This window comes from Cnephaeus nilssonii, assembly GCF_951640355.1.
Source record: "Cnephaeus nilssonii genome assembly, chromosome: 15".
NCBI lineage: Eukaryota > Metazoa > Chordata > Mammalia > Chiroptera > Vespertilionidae > Cnephaeus > Cnephaeus nilssonii.
Window position 1 is genome coordinate 1,789,053 of NC_137086.1, and position 20,772 is coordinate 1,809,824.

At 60.5% G+C, this 20,772-nt stretch overlaps 1 protein-coding gene across 4 annotated transcripts in view; it reads left to right on the forward strand.

The window, feature by feature from the left end:
* The first annotated feature begins 282 nt into the window (after positions 1 to 282).
* ASAP2 (ArfGAP with SH3 domain, ankyrin repeat and PH domain 2) overlaps positions 283 to 20,772 on the forward strand; it is a 92,913-nt gene continuing 72,423 nt past the window's right edge. The window contains exon 1 of one of the 4 annotated variants that reach the window (XR_013814616.1): positions 283 to 566. Coding sequence is in view for 2 of the 4 variants with exons in the window: in XM_079791795.1 (XP_079647921.1) it covers positions 441 to 566 (126 nt within the window). In the remaining 2 variants the exon portion in view is untranslated. Of the gene's footprint in view, positions 567 to 17,911; positions 18,096 to 20,772 lie in introns of those variants that run through there. The other 3 variants (XM_079791795.1, XM_079791794.1, XM_079791796.1) reach the window with 3 other exon arrangements.

The following is a 20,772-nucleotide window of genomic DNA, read 5'->3' on the forward strand; positions in this document are numbered from 1 at the left end:
CTCGGCGCCGCCCCGCCCCGCGCCCCGCCGGCCGCCGCCCCCGGCCCGGGCCCGCCCCTCTCCGTCGGACGCGCTCGGGGCCCGCGGCTGGGTGGCGGGCACTTCCCGCCGGCTCTGCGCGTCCGCCCGGGGGCTCGCTCGGCAGCGCAGGCGGCGGCGGCGGCGGAGCGCTCGGCGCGGCGGGCGGACGGGCCGGGCCCGAGCTGCGCGGGGCTGCGCGCGCCGCCCCTGCTCCCGCCGCCCGGGCCCGCGGCCGGCCCTCCCGCGCCCCGCGGCCGCCCCTGCGGCGGCTCCTGGGGCCCCGGCGGCCCGCGCCCCGGCGCTCCCCTTTGTCCGCGGACCGGGCGGGCGGCGAGGGCGGCCGAGGCGGCGTCCGAGCGGCCGGAGGAGGGAGCCCGCGCGGCGGCGGAGCGGCCCCTGCCCGGCGCCCGGCCGCGGCGATGCCGGACCAGATCTCCGTGTCGGAATTCGTGGCCGAGACCCATGAGGACTACAAGGCGCCCACGGCCTCGAGCTTCACCACGCGCACGGCGCAGTGCCGCCACACCGTGGCCGCCATCGAGGAGGTGAGCGCGCCCCGCCCGCCGCCCCGGCCCCGGCCCCGGCCCCGGCCCCTCCCGCCGCCGGGAAAGTTTCTCTTCCGCCCCCTCCGCACGCGGCGGCCCCCCACGCCCGACCCTGAAGCCCTTTGTTCCGTGGGGGTGGCCCGGAGGATGTGGCTGGTGGCCACCTGGGCCCCTTTTTGGGGACCCCCGCCCCGCCCCCACGTCCCTCGCGGGGCCCCGGCCCCCCGGCTCCCCCGACCCGCCCCGCTGTGGCCCGAAGGCCGGTGGGCGGGGAGCGGGGCCGGGTCCTGGCGCGCCCGCCTCCCGACCTGCGCGGGGAGCGCCCCGCCGGCAGCCGGTCCCGCGGGGCAGGTGTGCGCTGCGGGCCCCTCTGGCCGCCTCGGTCCGGGGAGCCGGCCCCCCGGGAAAGGGGTGCACGCCTTGGCCGGGAAGGCCCGAGGGGACCCCGCGCGGCGCCGGGGAGAGGAGTGCGGGGCGCTGCGTGGAGGCCGGGCTCTGACCCCCAGGCCTGGGATCGCCGCCCCCCGTTACCTGCGTCTCACCTGCCCCTCCCCGCCCCCTCCCCGCCGCCCGCGACCGGCCTGGTTTGGTTAAGGCGCAGCGTCATCGCCCACCGGCCAGCCCGCCGCATCCTGCGGGGAGGACGCCGGGCGGGAACCGGCTCCGGCTGACACCGCCGCGGGCGGGTGGGGAGGGCGGGTCGGTGGGTGCAGGGCCGCCGCCGGCCGGTTCGGGGCAGCTTCCGACCTCCCCGCCCTCAGGGCCCTGACGTCTCCGCAGGGACCGGTCCTGCGTCCTTCCCAGGCCTCGGTGCGGGTCCGAGACCCTGGGGGTCAAGTTCCCGGCACCCTGCTGGGCGCCCGATGGGAGCCTGGGGAGCCGGCTTACCAGCCAGACGTGCGCCCATGTGGACTTCCCGAGATGATGGAGTTTCTCTTGGCCGGAACGTCTAGTTACAGCCCTAAAATGGGGGCATTGTGGGTGCTGTAGGTTCTAACATTTAGGAGATGACTGGGCGGGGGGAGGTCACCCGAGAGCTTTAAGTTAGGCGATGGCATTCATTTCTTTGGTCTCTGGAACAAAGCGTTTGCTGTTAGGAGTTGCTTGGGAGGTGGGGGGTGGGGGGTGGGAATCCAGAATGTTTCTCTTAATGGAATTTTTTTTTTCCTTTGGAGACACAGTCAATAACAGGCCAAGTCAAAAGTAACAGATTCAGCACTCTGACTGTTTTAAGTGTGGCTAGGGCGTCCTCCCAGCCTCCCTCTCCCCTCCCCCTCTCTTTTTGCAGAGGAGACCTGCTTGCAAACCTTATTTAATCACAGTGAGTTCTGCGATCCCACCTCACTTAGTTCTGCTTGTATCAGCGAGGCTTAACAATAATGCCTTCAGATGAGGCGGATGGAGGGCCTCGAAAAGTCCCCCCCCTTCTCCCCCCCCCCCCCCCAGGTGCTGGCTGGGCAAGAGAAACACATTCACGGTGTTTTGAGAATACGCCGTTAATAATGTTCGTGGGATGGTGGCACCCCGGGGGGAAGCGGGCTCGTTCTGAAGGGAAGGGTGCTCGGTGCCCGGGGAGGAAGGCCTGACCGGGCTGCGAGTCCTATTTCCTTCCCCCGCGGCCGCGTGCCAGCTCCATGTTCTCACCGGTGCCGGGTGTGGGGAGGCCGGGCAGAAGGAACAGCCCTGGAAACAGGCACAGCCTCTCGGCGGGTCCGTCCGTCTCCGGCGTGTCCACGCCGCTCAGGGCCCGCCGGGGAGCTTGGGGACTGGGCAGACGGGAGAGACGGGATTCGGTCATTTTATTCAATGGCGGAGGCCTTGCCCTCGGAGCCCATGAATCGGCTAAGGCCTCAAAGACGAGGAGGTTGAACTGGTCGCAGGGCTGTCTGACGTGAAGCAGATCCGGTCTGCACCCTGGGCCGGTGGCCGGTGTGAGCTTGGATTTCTGAGCGAGGTTTGCAAGGGGTTGGTGAGCCTTCTGAGAGGAATCACTGCGGACGCGTTTAAATAATGCCCTTTCCAGGGTGTTTACCAAAACCCTGGCCCATTATGGTTTTATTGCCCGGTGATGCCCACATACTTTGGTTTGGTTTTTTTTTAAAAAATATATTTTTACAGAGAGGAAGGGAGAGAGATAGAGAGTCAGAAACATCGATGAGAGAGAAACATCGATCAGCTGCCTCCTGCACACCCCCCACTGGGGATGCGCCCGCAACCAAGGTACATGCCCTTGACCGGAATCGAACCTGGGACCCTTCAGTCCGCAGGCCGACGCTCTATCCACTGAGCCACACCGGTCAGGGCCACGTACTTTGGTCTCTAACACGCATCTACGTTAGCTGCTGAAGAGGCACGAGAGTGGTTATGGACAGGCAGTTACCGGTTTAACAGACAGACATGAAGCTGTGCAGCCCCTCGGTCCTGTGCTCTAACACGTGAGTCCTGAATTAGGAAACTCATTTTGAACGGATTAACCTTTGTGGCCTGCTGAAGCTCGTGTAGGCTGAAATGGGCTTTTTTATTTCTTCATGCACACCTGCAGCTGGGCTCTGGGTAGCTGCGGGGGTCCCCCCCCCTCCCCGATGCTATGGCTTTCACATCCATGTTGCATGTCCTCCTCACCCCTGCTTTGTACGCGAGGAAACGCGGGCACAGCGAGGTCCCTCTGCTCCGGGCTGCAGAGCTGGCGAGCTGGAATTGGAACGGGGCTCCACGCTGTTTTCAGAAACAGAGGCTGCTTCCTGTTCCTCCGGGAGGCTGGGTTCTCTGAATGACTCCTTTGTCCGCTAGACCTGGGTTCAAGTTCAGAGTCCACCGCTCGCCAGGTGTGTGGGCTCAGGGGAGCTACCCAAGGCTCGCGTTTTCCTCCGCTCTCAGGCCTGGGGAGCGGGAGGCTGTGGTGAGGGTTTAACGAGCAAATACGCGGCACAGAGCCTGGCAGACAACCGGTGCGATGAGTGCTCGCCGCTTAACAGGTTGTGGTTAAGCCGCAGGACCGGGGAGGACCAGGGCCCCAACATGAGCTTTGCATGAGGGCGGGGAGGACGGGGGGTGGGGGGGGGGGAGAGACGTGAATGGCTCAATGAGTAAGGGAATGAAAAGCGACTCTACTAAACCCATGTTTTGTTTTGTTTTGATTAAACCCATGTTTATTTTTCTTATGGTTGTTAAACCCATGTTTATTTTTTAAGCAGCTCTCTCGGGAACAGGTCAGCACCTAACTGTGCTTTAAATTTTTCACTTGATCCCTTTCTCCGGGTGAAATCATTACTTTTGCACAATTTTAGCGTGAAGTCCGGTGCTGCCCTGTGGGATACGCCCTGTGTTTTTGGAAATAATGGGAAAAACACACGTCGTGATGGCATACATCTGTAAAGCCAGCTCTCCCCACCCCTCCCCGTTTTTTTTTGGGGGGGGTGTGAGTTATTTCTGTCTGTTTCTTTGAGTCTCTGGGTATTTTGAAATTGTCTCAAAATAGGGAGAAATTGTGTCCTCCTTAGAAATTCCGCGTGTATGGTGACACTCTCCTTCAGAGCATCCTGCATCCTGCCGTGCCTGCTTGGCTCGGTGGCAAACGTAGTTTTAAACATAAATTGGACGCTGACGTGGGAGATGTAAAATTTAATCTCCTCCCTCCGGGGCCATCTTGCTCTGCTGTTGTCCTTGGTTACCTTGGAGACCTCAGTGCTGTCACTGCCCAGGGTTCTAACTGCAGGGGTGGGGTGAGCATCTGGGGTGCTTGCCCGGGCTGCCCAGACCCCCAGGGGCCTTGCTGTCCTCCCCAGCAGTCAGGGTGGGAACCCGGCCTCTGGGCTTTTCAGGCAAGAATGCGATTCTGGTTCAGCCGGCGTGGCTCAGGGGTGGAGCGTCGACCTACGAACCAGAAGGTCATGGGTTCGATTCCCGCTCAGGCACATGCCCAGGTTTCCGACTTGATCCCCAGTGGGGGGCGTGCAGGAGGCAGCGGATCCATGATTCTCTGTCATCACTGACGTTTCTGTCTCTCTCTCCCTCTCCCTTCCTCTCTGAAATCAATAAAAAAAATACATATATTTAAAGAGAGAGAGAAAAGCATGTGATTCTGAATCCCGGCCCTTTGTGACTTGTCTGACAGACGGACAGACGCTGACTCTGTCGGCCAGAGGACGTCGCCCTCTTGCCCATGCGCTTGTGTGTTTGGAATGAGGTTCTGTGGGCAGACGGCCCCCTAGGGTGCTGTCTGTGTTCTGAAATCTGGCCTTACGTGTTCCGAAACGTTTGAGTCACTCGAGGAAGAAGAGATCTTCTCTTGGTGGGCCCCCTCCCCCATCCCCCCATTTAATTTGTCTCCCTTTTTGTGAGTAACAGTAAGCTGTGTCAGTGCTGCTGCTGGTGCGTGCGCTGGGGACTCACTGAGCCCCGCTGAGCGAGGGGCGGGGACTGGCCCGCCCGGGGAGGGAGATCTCGGTGAAGGAACCTGCAGCTCAGGGGGAGGGACACGTATCCTACGCACCAGTCAGTGCCATCGGCCTGGGCTGGCTGCCCCAGGGTCCAGCCACGCCCTGGGAGGGAGCGGCCAGGCGCCCGGGGCTGGGGTTAGGAGGCCTGTGTGGCGTGTGGTTGGCATGTGAAGTCTAGGGAGTGGCCACACGCTTTAGTCACGCCGGGCCCTTCCTGCTGTCGGTCAATATTGGTCCCTCCCGACGTGGTGGCCAGCTGGTCTTCCGGTTGGATTTTCCCAGCCACCCACTCCGCAGAGGGCTGCTCGGGGCAGGAGCTGGGAGCAGCCCCCGGATTCTCCTCCTGCACCCACATTCCTAGGCCCCGGAGCCTAGCTTCATGGAGCACAAGCGTGGCGAGCCTGCCTGCCCCGCGTGGGCGTTGGGGTGCACACGGAGTTCCTCACGAGCACCCGCGCCGGTGTGGCTCAGTGGGTAGAGCGTCGGCCTGCCCCCGGAAGGGTCCCGGGTTCCATTCTGGTCAAGGGCACGCACCTCGGTTGCAGGCTCGATCCCGGGCCCCGGTCTGGTCAGGGCCCATGTGGGAGGCAGGCAACCTACGTGTCTCTCTCAGGTCCATGCTTCTCTCTCTCTGCCTCTCCCCCTCCCTCCCACTCTCTCTGAACATCCATGGGAAAAGAGCCTCAGGTGAGGATCGGGAGTGCTGGCCACGTGCCCGTCGGATAGTGCGGGTCTCGGGCATCCGTCCCTGCAGAGCGCCGTGCCCGGTGCTCAGACCTCGCCGTTCCAAGCAGGGCCCACCCCGCGAGCCTGTCAGACATCAGCGTCTCACCTCAGGCCTCTGAGTCAGAGCCCGTCGTCCCGCCACATCCAGGTACACTCTGTGCCCGTGGACGCGGGAGAAGCACGTTCTGGGCCGGGCGCCTGGCTGCGCGGACCCCCTGGGGCGCCCCGCCCGGAGATGCTGGCTTCATCGCGTGGGGCGGGGCCTGAGCTTTTTTTTTTTTGGCACCAAGAATTTAGGACTTTTCATTTGTCCCAAAGTTGTTGAAGCAAAATCTTTTTTTTTTTCCAATATATATTTTTTATTGATTTTTTTACAGAGAGGAAGGGAGAGAGATAGTTAGAAACATCGATGAGAGAGACACATTGATCAGCTGCCGCCTGCACACCCCCTACTGGGGATGTGCCTGCAACCAAGGTACATGCCCTTGACCAGAATCGAACCCAGGACCCTTCAGTCCGCAGGCCGACGCTCTATCCATTGAGCCACACCGGTTAGGGCTTGAAGGAAAATCTTGATAAAGCATTCTGCTTTCCTTTCTGCCCCACACATTCAGGAAAACTGTTGGTGGGGGAATGACTTTGTACATGGGAAGAAACAGTGTAAATTCACAGCTGACAGGTAAGGATTCACTGTGACCTCGCCGATTTGGCTCCATGGGTAGAGTGTCAGCCTGTGAACTGAAGGGTCCCGGGTTTGATTCCCAGGGAGGGCACGTGCCTGGATTGCGGGCTCGATCCCCAGTGCGGGGCGCGCAGGAAGCAGCCGATCAATGCTTCTCATCACTGATGTTTCTCTCCCTCACCCCTCCTCTCTGAAATCAACAAAAATATGTTAAAGTTTAAAAAAAAACAGTTCATATGGATACCCAGCCACAATCAGCAGGGACCCCCCCCCAACCATGCTCTCACAGTGCGGATCGGGGAGAGCAGCCTGCAGGCGGAGAGTTCTGGGGGACCGGCGGTTTGAGCCGATGCTGCTGTCCCTCGGCGTGCCTGAGGGCCCGGGACGGGGCTGCAGTGCCATCCGTCACCGCTGGGTTTCCCCTCCCGTCTTTGCTCTCTGGCATTTACCGGGCCCTCCCTGTGCGCCGGGCCCGCTTGGATTTCTTTAGACGCATCAGCGATGAACCGGTGTAATTCTTACAAAAACCCCGGAAGGTCCAGAGAGCCTGAGCCACTCGGCCGAGGTCACAGAGCCAGGGGGCGGGGGCAGGTTCGGACCCGGCGTGTTGGCACCAGAGCGGCTCTGGCAGACCCGGGGCCAGGGAGGCCTCCGCGCCCGTCCCCCGTGACCGCACGCGCTGTGGCCAGGGGCCTCTCTTGCGCTTCCTGAGCGGCCGCTTCAGGACAAGCTCGCTGCTGCCCACTTCCTCCCGCTGCGGGCCGGGGCTGCGGACTCGCTTCCCGCCGCCGACACGCCCCAGCTGGCCGGGCCCACGCCGGCAGGGCTGCCAGCTAACGGGATCACGGTGACGTCACGGGCACGCCTGCTGCGGGTGCTGTCTGCGTGCCTTTGGACATGCTCAGCCGCTGCCAGGAAACGGGGGCGGGGGGTGGGGGGGGCAGTTCCCTCTGACCATGAAGCCCTTGTCTGGGGTCCCAGCAGGTGGTCAGGCTCGGGCCTCGTTCCCCAGTGCCCCACAAAGCCCGTTCCTGCTGCGGCTGTGTGTGTTTTTCTTTCTTTTTTTTTTTTTAACATTTTTTTTTTAATATCTTACTGATTTTTTACAGAGAGGAAGAGAGAGGGGTAGAGAGCTAGAAACATCGATGAGAGAGAAACACCAATCAGCTGCCTCTTGCACAGCCCCCACTGGGGATGTGCCCGCAACCAAGGTGCATGCCCTTGACCGGAATCGAACCCGGGACCTTTCAGTCCGCAGGCTGACGCTCTCTATCCACTGAGCCAAACCGGTCTCGGCTGTTTTTCTTAAACTCAAACGCCAGTGGCTGGCATTTCTGGGAGCCTCGTTCCGTTAGGACAGTGATCGGCAAACTCAGTCAGCAGAGCCCCATATCAACAGGACAACGATTGACATTTCTTTTGAGAGCCACATTTTTTAAACTTAAACTTCTTCTAACGCCACTTCTTCAAAATAGACTGGCCCAGGCCGTGGTGTTTTGTGGAAGAGCCACACTCAAGGGGCCAAAGAGCCGCCTGTGGCTCGTGAGCCGCCGTTTGCCGACCACTGCATTCGGGGCTGTGCTGTGTTTCAAATCGGCTGTCGAACCTGACGCCGGGCCTGGCGTGACCTCTGTTTCGGAGGTGACGAAACCGGGGCTCAGACAAGTGACGCGGCTGCAGGTCCCTCGCCCACAACTAGCAGCCGCCTGCGATTCGCATCCTTGCCTGTCCTTGGGGGTCTCACTCCCGTTGGCCCCTGAATGGACCCCCTATCGTCTGCAGGCCAGACCGCGGTCGCTGAGATTGCCTGGGGGCCCAGACGGTCACGGACGCCAAGCCCCGGGAGGTGCTTAGCATGGGGTGCTCTCTAAGTGACCTTCACGCCAGCAGGAAATGACAGGGACAGACCCGGCCTTCACAGGCGCTGGCCCAGGTCCCCTCGAAGCGGCTTTCGCCGTCTGGGCTGCAGGCCGCGGCCTCGACCGTGTCTCCGCTGGGCTCTGCGTCTCGGGGAGCGGGTGATGCTCGCCGTCACAGGCCCCGTGGTCGGTGCACAGTTTGGCTGCTGAGCTTTAAGGGAACACTGGTTTTCTGATACCGAGGTCCTAAGAGCCGTGCCCCGGGGCTGGGGGGAGCCGTGTTCTCCACCAGGAAGCTGAGGTTTCCACACGGGCTCTGTGGGTTTGGCGGGGTTTCTGTGGTGGAGGGGAAAGGGCACGAGCCACGGAGTTAGGCGCGCTGGGGCTCGCTTTACGGGGGCCCTCCCCTTGCCGGGTGACCTTGAGGCCGGGTGACCTTGGGCAGGTCGCCCCCCTGCCCGTCTGGTCTCGGACAGAAAGTCGCGCGGTGGTTTGTATCCGGAGATTCTGGTTCTTGGCATCCGTCACGTGGGTTGCGTTTGTCAAGGCTCTGAGGTCAATGGTGGGGATAAAAATCAGCAAGCCACGGCGAGTCCGTAGCCCTTACAAGAAAGTGTAGTTCTGAATTATATCTGCAGTTTGATTAAAAATAAATAAATAAACTGCCCAGCCAGCGTGGCTCAGCGTTTGAAAGCTGACCTATGAACCAGGAGGTCACAGTTCCATTCCCGGTCAGGGCACATGCCGGGCTGCGGGCTCGATCCCCAGTGTGGGGCGTGCAGGAGGCCGCCGATCAGTGATTCTCTCTCATCATTGATGTTTCTCTCTCCCTCTCTCTCTCCCCTCCCTCTCCCTCCCCCTTCCTCTCTCTGATCAATAAAAATACATTTTAAAAAACCCTTTCTATGACTTCCAGAGACACTTATATTTGTTGTTGCCTTTTTTAGTTGGCAGCAATCACATGCCATCCCATTCACCCTTTCCATAGTGTCCAGTTCAGGTGTGATTTTCATATTTTCACGGGATTGTCCAGCCCTCCCCGCATCCAGGTCCAGAGCTTTTTTTTAATCACCTGGGAGGAGCCCCACCCCCTCCGCAGCCCCTCCCATAACCCCTTTCCCTCCGCCCCGACAACCCCAGTCTTTCTGTCTCTGTGGACTTCTCTATTCTGGACGTTTCCTATCATGGAACTCAGATCCTAGGACCGTACAATAGGCGGCCTCGTGTGCCTGGCTTCTCTCCCTCAGCAAACAGTTTTCCAGGTTTATCCAGGCTGTATTATGCATCTGTACTTCATTCCTTTTTCTCTCTGAAAAATATTCCAAAGTATGGATATACATTTTTTTTTACCCATTTACCAGTTGATAGACATTTGCGTTGCTCCAGTTTGGGGCTACTGTGAATAGTGCTGCTGTGAACGTGCTTGTACAAATTCTTGGGTGGATATCCTAGTTTTCAGTCCTGTCGGGCGTACACGCAGGAGTGAGATTGCTGGCTGGTAGGGTAACTCTGTGGTCCTGAGGGGCCGCACCACTGCACAGTCTAACCGCCGTTTAGAGTTCCGGCTCTCCGCCTCCCTGTCCACACGTGTCATCATCTGTCTGCTTTACGACAGCCATCCGAGGGGGCGGGGACGCAGGACTCCTGGACGTGATGGACATTTCCCTGTGGTGCCTGCGGGTGCGGAGTGTTGGGAATATACCGTGGAAGTTGGGAGAGTTGCCTGCCGGGTCTTTGGTTGCAAAATAAGTGAGTGGAAAGGTCACGGGCGTTGGTAAATCAGCTTCGGCCACCGCCGGCCGGGGTGGGTGGTCCCTGGGGGGCGCCCAGCCGGGAGCCAGCCCGTTGGGTTGGCGGCTTAGGGTGGCCCTTCGGCTGCGTCTTTCTGTGAGCGTCACCCTGGCTCATTCCCCAGGGAGCCCGCTCACGCCTTGACAGAAGGTCCCGATGGGGGTTCCTGGTTGTCTCCTCACCTGTCCATTCTCCTGGTTGTCTTTCCTTTTTTAAAAGCTTTTTTTTAAAAAAAATATATTTTATTGATTTTTTACAGAGAGGAAGGGAGAGGGATTGAGAGCTAGAAACATTGATGAGAGAGAAACATTGATCAGCTGCCTCCTGCACACCTCCTACTGGGGATGTGCCCGCAACCAAGGTACATGCCCTTGACCGGAATCGAACCTGGGACCTTTCAGTCCGCAGGCCGACGCTCTATCCACTGAGCCACACCGGTTTCGGCTGTCTTTTCCTTTTCTTGCAAATGGGAATGAGGTGTGTTTACCCCGCAGGCTGCTGGGCTGCCAGAACCGGTGCCTCTGTGGCCGCGGCTGTGCTTGCCACGTGGCGGGCTTGAGGTTTGGAAAGGGCGCGGCTGGATGGTCTGTCTCAGGGAGAGCTCAGCGAACGCCCCAGGGAGACAAGACGGCTCTCCACAGCCCACCTTCCTCTCTTCCCTCCTCCACGCTGCTGTTTCCGCGTTTCCCGGGGGAATCCGCTGCTCATGCTGCCATCGGGGCAGCTGAGCATTCTCTCTTCCTCCTTTCCCCTGCCTTCTCTCCCCTCTTCACACATGGGGTGTGTTTTCAAACCTTCGGCACCCTGGGTTTTCTTTGTAATTTTATTTATTGATTTGAGGGAGAGAGAGAGACAGAGGGAGAAACACTGATTTCTTCTTCCACTTATTTATGTACTAGAGGCCCGATGCACAAAATTCCTGCAAGGGGCTTGGCCCTCGCAGCCCCGGCTTCGTCTGGAAGGTCGTCCGGATGGTCGTTCCGCTGTTTGGCCGTCCAGTCTAATTAGCATATTACGCTTTTATTATTATAGACTAGAGGCCCGGTGCATGAAATTCGTGCACTGTGTGTGTGTGGGGGGGTGTCCCTCAGCCCAGCCTGCCCCCTCTCACAGCCTGGGAGCCCTCAGGGGATGTCCTACTGATGGCAGAGGGGAGCGGGGAGAGGGGAGCAGGCCTAAGCCGCAGTCTGGCCTCCCTCTGCGGGAGGTGACCAGCAGGCCGATGGGGATGGCACGGGCAGTGAGCGGCCAGCCCCGCCCCCAATTGCACCACGGCCACTGGTGGCCTCCCTCTGCGGGAGGTGATCAGGGGATGGCGCCAGCCACCACTGGTTCCTGCCGCCCCTCCCCCCCCCCACCCCATCGCCGTCCCCTCCCTCTGCCCACTGGCATGCGCCTTGGCTGGCCTGGCCTGACACCTGCTCGCCGGCTCCGCCCCCCATTGGCCGGTTGTTCCGGCGTTCGGTCGGTTTGCATATGACACTTTTATCATATAGGATTGCTTTACTCGGAGGGAGATTTACCCACCAGAACGAGCTCTAGAAGGATGTTTTTCAGGGTGTGGTCCTACGTTTTAACAGGCAGCCCAGACGAGCGCTCTGCATTGTATTATTTGAGAGGATCTCTTCTGAAGGGTGACACTTCAGTAAAGAGACACTGGCTCATGAAAATTATGCCTCTGGCGTGACCACATTCGGTATCTGATTTTCATGGTTAAAAATTGAGCACCCAGCATCTCTTTATCCATCTATGTAGGCTCATAACGTTTCCTCATCTTGAAAGTCCCCATACTCACAGAGCAGTGGGTGACTTCGGAAAGTATTTTTAAGGGGTCATGCAGGAGAGCTAAAGTAGGCGATCAGAGTGTGTAGTAGGTAGATAATATCCTTGATTAGGAGAAGAGATGGCACATTAGGCTGACCTGGTGGTGGCTGAAGGCAGAGAAACAAACGCGGCAAAGAAAGAGCACGAAGTCTGTCTTCTGTCCTGACGGTTTGGCTGTTGCTGAGCTAAGCCAGCTCCCTCGCACTGTTCCTTTTCCTCGCTACCTTCTCCCAGTTATCGGAATCACCCACTCAACGAAGTTGCCCAAACTGGAAAACCCGGGCTAATACCACTTGCTTTGTTTGCTTTCACCCCTGTGTCATCAGCCAGATAGTTCCGTCAGGTTTCCTCATACATATGTCTCTGATCCACTGCCTCCGTCTAGTCCTGGTTCCCAACATCCGTCTCTCCTTTCCTTGGGCCCAAACACACTGCAGCTGTCTAAACTGACCCTTCCCACGGCCACCAGGATGGTCCACTTAAAACGGAAGCAAGACCAGGGTGCTCCCATGCTTGACGTCTTCGCTTTTCCTGCTCCTGTGGGATGAAATCTAAGCTCCCTGCTAGGGTACGTGAGACCCTCAGGGGTCTGTCCTCTCCCACTTCTCAGGCCGCCGCGGAAGTCAGGCCTGACTGGCGCCGTGGGCGGCTGGGACCTGGGCCTGACTTCCGCCCCAGGCCCCCCCACACCCCCTGTCTGTGTCGGCTCCGGGGCTGCCTGAGCTGGTGCAGCGGCACAGTAGCTCGGGGAGGCCCCCCTGTCTCTGTCTCCGTCTCCATCTCCGCTCCGGGCCTCACCTGCACGCGCAGCCTCCTCCTGACCGGTCGTGACTGTTATGGCGTCCCGGCCTAATTTGCATATTACCTCTTTTATATATAGATACAGATATAGATATAGATATAGATATAGATATAGATATAGATATAGATATAGATAGATTCATTGGCTGCTGCTTGTATGTGCCTGACCGCAGATTGAACCCACAACCTTGGGGTATTGGGACAATGCTCTAACAAACTGAGCTACGGGATTTCAGGCCAGGCCTGTCTCCCTGCCTCCCCGCCACACCCGAAGCTGCAGCGTTGGCGATGACGGGTCATGGCATGACGACAGGTAACGGCGGCTCCTTCCGGCCCGCGGCCTCCTCCATTTCCCAGAACCGGGCTTGTTGTCTGTCCTGGGAGCGTGATTTCTCACCTTCGGCAGCTGCGCCGGAAGCTCAGCGTTGGACGGGCAGCCTTCTTTACGGTCAGAGCCACGTAGGGGTCCGATCGATCTCAGGGCGCAGTGCTAGGCAGTCTCTCGGGGCTCCCGTTTCATTTGCTCTTTTAATTTACGGGCCTCCCTCCCTCCCTCCCTCCTTCCCGGCGCCTGGACGAGGGCCATAGGCCTGCTCCGCCCACAGACGCCGCGAGCTGCTCTGACGCTTTGTTAGGTGTTTGGTCTGAAAGAGGGAGTAACGGTGGCTGCAAAGGAGTATTTCAGAAATTTGCTATTGTTTTTCCAAAAAAAAAAAAAAAAAACCCACACACCCCACAAATGTCCTATGAGGCTGAATATTTGGAGCCAGCAAGCCAAGGGCGTGTTAGAACAGGGAGGTGAGGAGAAGGGCGCTGTGAGAGGAGAGAGCGGCTAGGAAGCCCGTGGGGTTCTCTGTGGCGTCATGTGACCCTCGGGCCTAGAAAAGGCCGTGGGCCCTGCCTGTGGGTGTGGCTCCGTCGGCTGAGTGTCGTCCGGACACCCAAAGGTCACGGGACCGATTCCGGCCAAGGCACATGCCCAGGTTGCAGGTGTGTGGCAGGCACCCGACCAATGTTTCTCTCTCTCCCTTTCCCTCCCTCTCTCTAAAATCAATAAGAGGATGGATTTAGGGTTCCAGATTCTCCACCTCATTGGGTAAGGATTTTTTTTTCATACAAGACCCTACAGTTAGAGAAACAGCAGAGGCCCGAGCACAGGCTGAGGCCGTGGAGGGAGGGGGAGAGGACGAGGCTTCCGGGACCCCAGGGTTGCGGGGAGCCACAGCAGGGCGCGACCCTTGCTGTCTCGGTTGGTCCTTAAGACGAGTCGAAGTGAGCGCCCTCGCCCTAGCTGGTTTGGCTCAGTGGATAGAGCATCGGACTAAGGACTGAAGGGTCCCAGGTTCGATTCCAGTCACGGGCACATGCCGGGTTGTGGGCTCGATCCCCAGTGCGGGGCGTGCAGGAGGCAGCCAATCAATGATTCTCTCTCATCATTGATGTTCCTCTCCCCCTCTCCCTTCCTCTCTGAAACCAATAAAAATATATATGTTTTTTGAAAAGTGAGCCCCCCCGGCTGCGGCGGGCGGGGAGCCTGTCTTCCTGAGGGCGGCCCCGTGAAGAGGGACTGAGCTTTCCCGGTGATTTTGGTGAGCTAGTTCACGGAGGGAGCGAATTCTGTGGAGCGCCTCCCGCCCGCAGTGTTGGCCCGGAGGCCGCGCAGGAGGCCCGGTGAGGCCAGCTGTCTGCGGACACGCAGACGGACGGGAGGGCCGGGTCCCGGTCTGCTGCTGAGGAGCGCCGGACGGCCGGATGAGCCCTGTGGTTTGTCCGCTGACCTCAGCGAATCCCAGGATTCCACGTTCCCGATCGCCATTGTGTTCAGGGGGCCCCTCCCGGCTGTGCGTGGGGCTGCGAGGTGCCTGGGGCAGGAATCAGTCGTCCTTGTCTCCCCATCCTCAGCCCAGCATGCTGCCCAGCACGTGGGTCTCCGGAAATGTTGAAGGTCAAGGTCTAGGTCATCTTCTTAATTCTGTGATTTTCTGCCTCCCCCTTCAACGGGCTTGCTGTGTGTGTAGAAACCAGCGTGTTGGACGTGCAAAGTCCAGGCTGTCGCGCCATCCTTTGAAACGATCCGAGGACCAGGAAAATCTCTGTTAAGAACCATCAGAATCTCTCCTCTGTAACACATCCCAAGGCTGGCACGACTTCTTCATGGAACAATGTGTCCATCATGCCGTCTCTCCTGCTACATTGTCACCCCGGCCCCAACAGGCCCAGCCCCTCAGAACCCCTTGCTCTCCTCGACTCTTAGAGCAATAGTCTCGGACTCCCTTCGTCCTCCCTCTTTAATCCATCCGTCCATCCATCCATCTGTCCATCGAGCCTTCAGCCCACTGATGGGTCCATTCGTTGGTCCACCTGTCTGTCCGTCCGTCCGTCCCTGGGACAGACCTGGGATGTGTGCCGCCCCCTTCCGTCCCTCCTGTCAGCGCACAGGCGGAGGGGAGGGTGGGGTGTTGTGCGCCGTGTGTCCTGCGGGGCCGGCCCCCGAGGCCCTCCCCCCTGGCATCAGGGATTGCGGTCTCCGTGGACCTGCTTCCTGTGTTTGTGTTCGTACTTCCTGCGGCCCAACTGCGAACTCCTGAGAGCGGGCGCCCTTTTTCCTTAGAAGCTGTTGCTCTTATTTACACTCAGCTGTTGGAAAGCCTGTGGGGCGGGACGCAGCCGCCCAGGGGTGTGGTGGCTTCGCCAAGTAAGATCCTTGGTGTTCGCCCTGGGACCTGAGCCAGGATCGTCCGTCTCTCGACCATGAAGAACGTGCTGTTACCCAGAGCCACCGGAGTACCTGGGAGCCACTCAGTAGTCGTTGGGTTGGGTTTTTATATATATATATTTTTATAAATTTTATTGATTCTTTACAGAGAGGAAGGGAGAGGGATAGAGAGCTAGAAACATCAATGAGAGAGAAACATTGATCAACTGCCTCCTGCACACCCCCCACTGGGGATCGAGCCCGCAACCAAGGTACATGCCCTTGACCGGAATCGAACCTGGGACCCTTCAGTCCGCAGTCCGATGCTCTATCCACTGAGCCAAACAAGTCAGGGCTGGGTTGGGTTTTAAAGGTGCGGGCCGGGCATCTCTGGGTACCCGTGCCTGCGCACAGACCGTGTGCTTAGCAGCGTCTTTACTTCAAAAGATAAAGTGTTGTTACTACGTTACTGTCTTTATTGTTATTTTTACTAGTTTTTAAATTTTTTTATTGATTTCAGAGAGGGAGGGCGAGGAAGAGAGAGCTAGAGACATCAATGATGAGAGAGAATCATGGATTAGCTGCCTCCTGCACGCCCCCTTCTGGGGATCAAGCCCGCAACCCGGGCCTGTGCCCTGACTTGGGCTCGAACCGTGACCTCCTGGTTCATAGATCGACGCCCAACCACGGAGCCACGCCGGCCATGCTGTGTGGCTGCCTTTAGATCGGGCTGGGAGGACAGGCCATTCAGAGACATTTGCACTTTACATCAGGAGAGAGCTAATCGTTCCCGTCACTGTTCACATGGTGGCATTAGCTGTTCCGGGAAAGGTGGCTTATCCATCATCACCAGAGAGCCGTAGCGGACTGGAGAGGAAGCGGGGCAGAGTGAGGGCCGGTGTAAGGACCCCTCCCGTGCTGTGGGGAACCCTTAACCCTCAGGCTCTGAGAGCTCTGAGTCGGCGTCAGGAGCCACTCCCGGCTCCCGTGTCCGCAGTGGGAGGTGCTGTGGCCATGTGAGCTTGGGGTTGTCAGTCTCCATGTTTTTAAAAACATTTTTATTGATTTCAGAGGGAGGGAGGGGGAGAGAGAGAAACATCAGTGAGGAGAGAGAATCACGGATCGGCTGCCTCCTGCACGCCCCCCACTGGGGATCGAGCCTGCAACCGGGCCTGTGCCCTGACCAGGAATGGAACTGACCTCCTGGTTCCTAGGCCGACGCCCAGCCCCTGAGCCGCAGCCGGCAGTCTTGCGGCGTTTACCATGGAGTGGCGTGTCTGGGAGTCCTGGCTGCCCTCCCTCGCGTGTCCGAGTGAGCCTGCCTCCCGCCCACGCACGGGCTCCCCTGGAGGAGAAGGACAGGGGTCGCGGGTGGGAGCTAAGTGGGACCCAGGCTTCTGTCCAGCCTCGCCCCGTGTTTACCACCTCGCTCCTTTGGTGCCTGTGCTTTGCTCCTCTGCGGGGAGGGCGATCTGGTGCTGCGGGGCGGAGCCCTGGGGCCGAGAAGGGGGTGTGAGCTGTGGACAAAGCCCGCGGCAGCGCCTCCCCGAGCGGTTCATCTGTGCGGAGCGAATGGCCTCCATCTGCTGCCACCTCCGCAGGCAGCAGCCCTGGTGCCTGGGACCTGGGGTTTCTCAGGAGCTCCGGGGACCGCAGACTGGGAGTGTGAGCCACACCCGTATGCAAATGTTCCTATTGATGCCTAATGTATGCAGATTTATGCGCTCAGTGGAGGAGACAGCGTGTGCTTCCCAGTGCTGTGCATCTGGAGTTTTAGTGTTATGGGCGCAGTCATGTGTGTCCCTGGTCCTGTTTCCTGCTGCTTCTCAGGGACATTTCCATCACCCGCCGGCCCTCACCGCACCCCACAGGCCCTCACCGCACCCCGCAGGCCCTCACCGCACCCCGCCGGCCCTCACCGCACCCCTAAGGCCCTCACCGCACCCCACAGGCCCTCACCGCACCCCTAAGGCCCTCACCGCACCCCGCCGGCCCTCACCGCACCCCGCCGGCCCTCACCGCACCCCACAGGCCCTAACCACACCCCGCAGTTCCTCACCGCACCCCAAAGGCCCTCACTGCACCCCAAAGGCCCTCACCGCACCTCAAAGGCCCTCACCGCACCTCAAAGGCCCTCACCGCACCCCACAGGCCCTCACCGCACCCCACCGGCCCTCACCACACCCCTAAGGCCCTCACTCCACCCCGCAGGCCCTCACCGCACCCGCAGGCCCTCACCGCACCCCTAAGGCCCTCACTACACCCCGCAGGCCCTCACCGCACCCCAAAGGCCCTCACCGTACCCCAAAGGCCCTCACCGCACCCCGCCGGCCCTCACCGCACCCCAAAGGCCCTCACCGCACCCCACAGGCCCTCACCGCACCCCTAAGGCCCTCACCGCACCCCGCAGGCCCTCACCGCACCCCAAAGGCCCTCACCGCACCCCAAAGGCCCTCACTGCTCCGGCCTGGGTTCCAGTCAGGGGCTGTGCTCCCGTCTGCGGGGGGGGGGGGGGGGGGGGGCGGGGTGTGTGGAGGGTGGTGCTGGGCTTAGTGTGCGTGGAGGGGGCAGGGCTGGAAGGCGTTGGTTGGGAGGAGCTCTGAGGTGGTTGTGCTGCTCATTCCACATCACTCATCGGGCTGCGGGGTCTGCCCGGCGCGGGGCTGTTGATGACGTGGGCAGAGCCCGGGTTTCTACGCCGCAGGCTCCCAGGTGAGCGGGTGTGTGAGCAGCCACACTCCGGCCGGACCGGGCTTGGCACACGCGGCAGGACAGGCAGGCCCATGGCAACCCCAGTCGCTCCCAGCAGCTGCGGGTGGGCAGGCTGGCCTGCAGGTCCTGTAGGGCCCAGTGGTGGTGACGTGGCCCCGATGGGCGGCCGTGAGGGCTCTGGACCCGGCGGTCCTGTCCCCATTGCCAGGCTTTTCCTGGTGGGTGAGGGGGGAGGGGAGCAGCTTCCGCCCGCGGCCTGGGCTCTGCAGAGCCACGCTGCCACACGCAGTGCCCGTGCCTCCTGAGCCCTCCCCCCCCCCCCCCCCCCCCCCCGACGACAAAGGGGACGCCCGCTTCCGCTTCCGTCTGAGCGGGAGCGAGGCAGGCGGGGAAGGCAGGGCGCTCCCCATTGGAGGGCAGGTTTGCAGGGAAGCGTCTGCGTTTTCTAATCACGGCAAACGCCCTTTCCGTCGGATGGATGGGGTCTGTGTGGGTTTGCGGGCAGGCAGCCAGGAAGGCCAGGCGGGGGCCAGGCTGTCTGGGCACAGGGCAGGGGGAGGGGGAGGGGGGAGGGGGGAGTGGAGCCGGGGTGCCTGAGGGAGGCCCTTGGCTGGTTCCCCTGGTCGGACCGTCAGCTTCCCGCCTCCTGACCACGCAGACCCGTGGGTCCCAGAGGGAGCTCACCGCGGCCGCTGTGGTCGCTGCGGCACTTTCCCTGCCACTTCCTCCCTTTCTCCTCCCGGCGAGAGGTTCCCTTTCTGCCAGCCTGGGCGCCGAGCAGCGAAGGTGAAGGCGGGCACAGGCGGGCCTGGCGCTCTGGGGGGCCCTGCCCCTCCCACCCTCCGGGCAGGACGGCCACGCTGCAGGGAGCAGGTGGGTCTCCCTTTGACCCCTCACTGCGTTGGCCTCGGGCCAGGGGGCAGGTTCTGGACGCACAGGAAGTCCCGTCTAATTCGAGTGGGGCCCCCCTCTGTGGGCATCGCGTGAGGGGAGAGGCCTGGGCTTTATACCAACTTGGGTTTGGGTCAGAATCAGGCCTGCCGCCCGCTCTGTGAGTGCCGGTGAGCCGTGCTGTCTGTACCACAAAGCCGCCTCCTCCGGGAAGCCAGGCTCGGCCTAGTGCCCGCCGGACGCCTGGGCGCCTGCGGGATTGTGTCCCGAGAGCAACTGTCCCCACCCCCGCCCCTGCCTGCTCCTGCCGCCTCCTGCCTGTGTGAGGGCCGTGTTCTGGCTCATGGACACCCTGGAGCAGCAGGCCCGCTGTCTCCGGTCCTGGGCGTCCCCAGCATGTGTCCTGGGCGTCTCCTGGCCCCGGGGTTCCCCTGTCCTGGACGTCTCCTGGCCCTGGGCGTTCCCCTGTCCTGGGCGTCTCCTGGCCCCGGGGTTCCCCTGTCCTGGGCGTCCCCAGCGCGTGCCCTCTGTGTCCCCTGACCCCGGGGTTCCCCTGTCCTGGGCGTCTCCTGGCCCCGGGGTTCCCCTGTCCTGGGCGTCCCCAGCATGTGTCCTGGGCGTCCCCTGGCCCCGGGGTTCCCCTGTCCTGGGCGTCCCCTGGCCCTGGGCGTTCCCCTGTCCTGGGCGTCTCCTGGCCCCGGGGTTCCCCTGTCCTGGGCGTCCCCAGCATGTGTCCTGGGCGTCCCCTGGCCCCGGGGTTCCCCTGTCCTGGGCGTCCCCAGCATATGCCCTCTGTATCCCCAGGCAGGTTCCGTGGACCGGACCCTCCTCCCTCGTGCTGTGCGTTCTTTGCCGACTTCCCCACGTTAGCATCTCACTTGGCACCGTTGGGCCGGGAGGGCTGCTCTCCGTCCACCAGCCCCAGCCCCCAGAACGGGCCCGGCACGCAGCACACGCAGCACACTCAGTACACGCAGCACACGCAGCACACTCAGTACACGCAGCACACGCAGCACACCAACACGTGTTTGTTGAATGAATGACACTGACCGGCAGGCTAGCTGAGAGTGCAGCTTCCAGGGGCTGGTGGGACGTTTATGGAAACACTGTTTCTCTGGCCGCTGGTGTGACTGGTTAATGGAAACACTGTTTCTCTGGCCGCTGGTGTGACTGGTTAATGGAAACTTGGTTTCTCTGGCCGCTGGTGAGACTGGTTAATGGAAACTTGGTTTCTCTGGCCGCTGGTGAGACTGGTTAATGGAAACTTGGTTTCTCTGGCCGCTGGTGTGACTGGTTAATGGAAACTTTGTTTCTCTGGCTGCTGGTGAGACTGGTTAATGGAAACACTGTTTCTCTGGCCGCTGGTGGGACTGGTTAATGGAAACTTGGTTTCTCTGGCCGCTGGTGAGACTGGTTAATGGAAACTTGGTTTCTCTGGCCGCTGGTGTGACTGGTTAATGGAAACTTTGTTTCTCTGGCTGCTGGTGAGACTGGTTAATGGAAACTTTGTTTCTCTGGCCGCTGGTGTGACTGGTTAATGGAAACACTGTTTCTCTGGCCGCTGGTGTGACTGGTTAATGGAAACTTGGTTTCTCTGGCCGCTGGTGAGACTGGTTAATGGAAACTTGGTTTCTCTGGCCGCTGGTGTGACTGGTTAATGGAAACTTTGTTTCTCTGGCCGCTGGTGTGACTGGTTAATGGAAACTTGGTTTCTCTGGCTGCTGGTGAGACTGGTTAATGGAAACACTGTTTCTCTGGCCGCTGGTGTGACTGGTTAATGGAAACT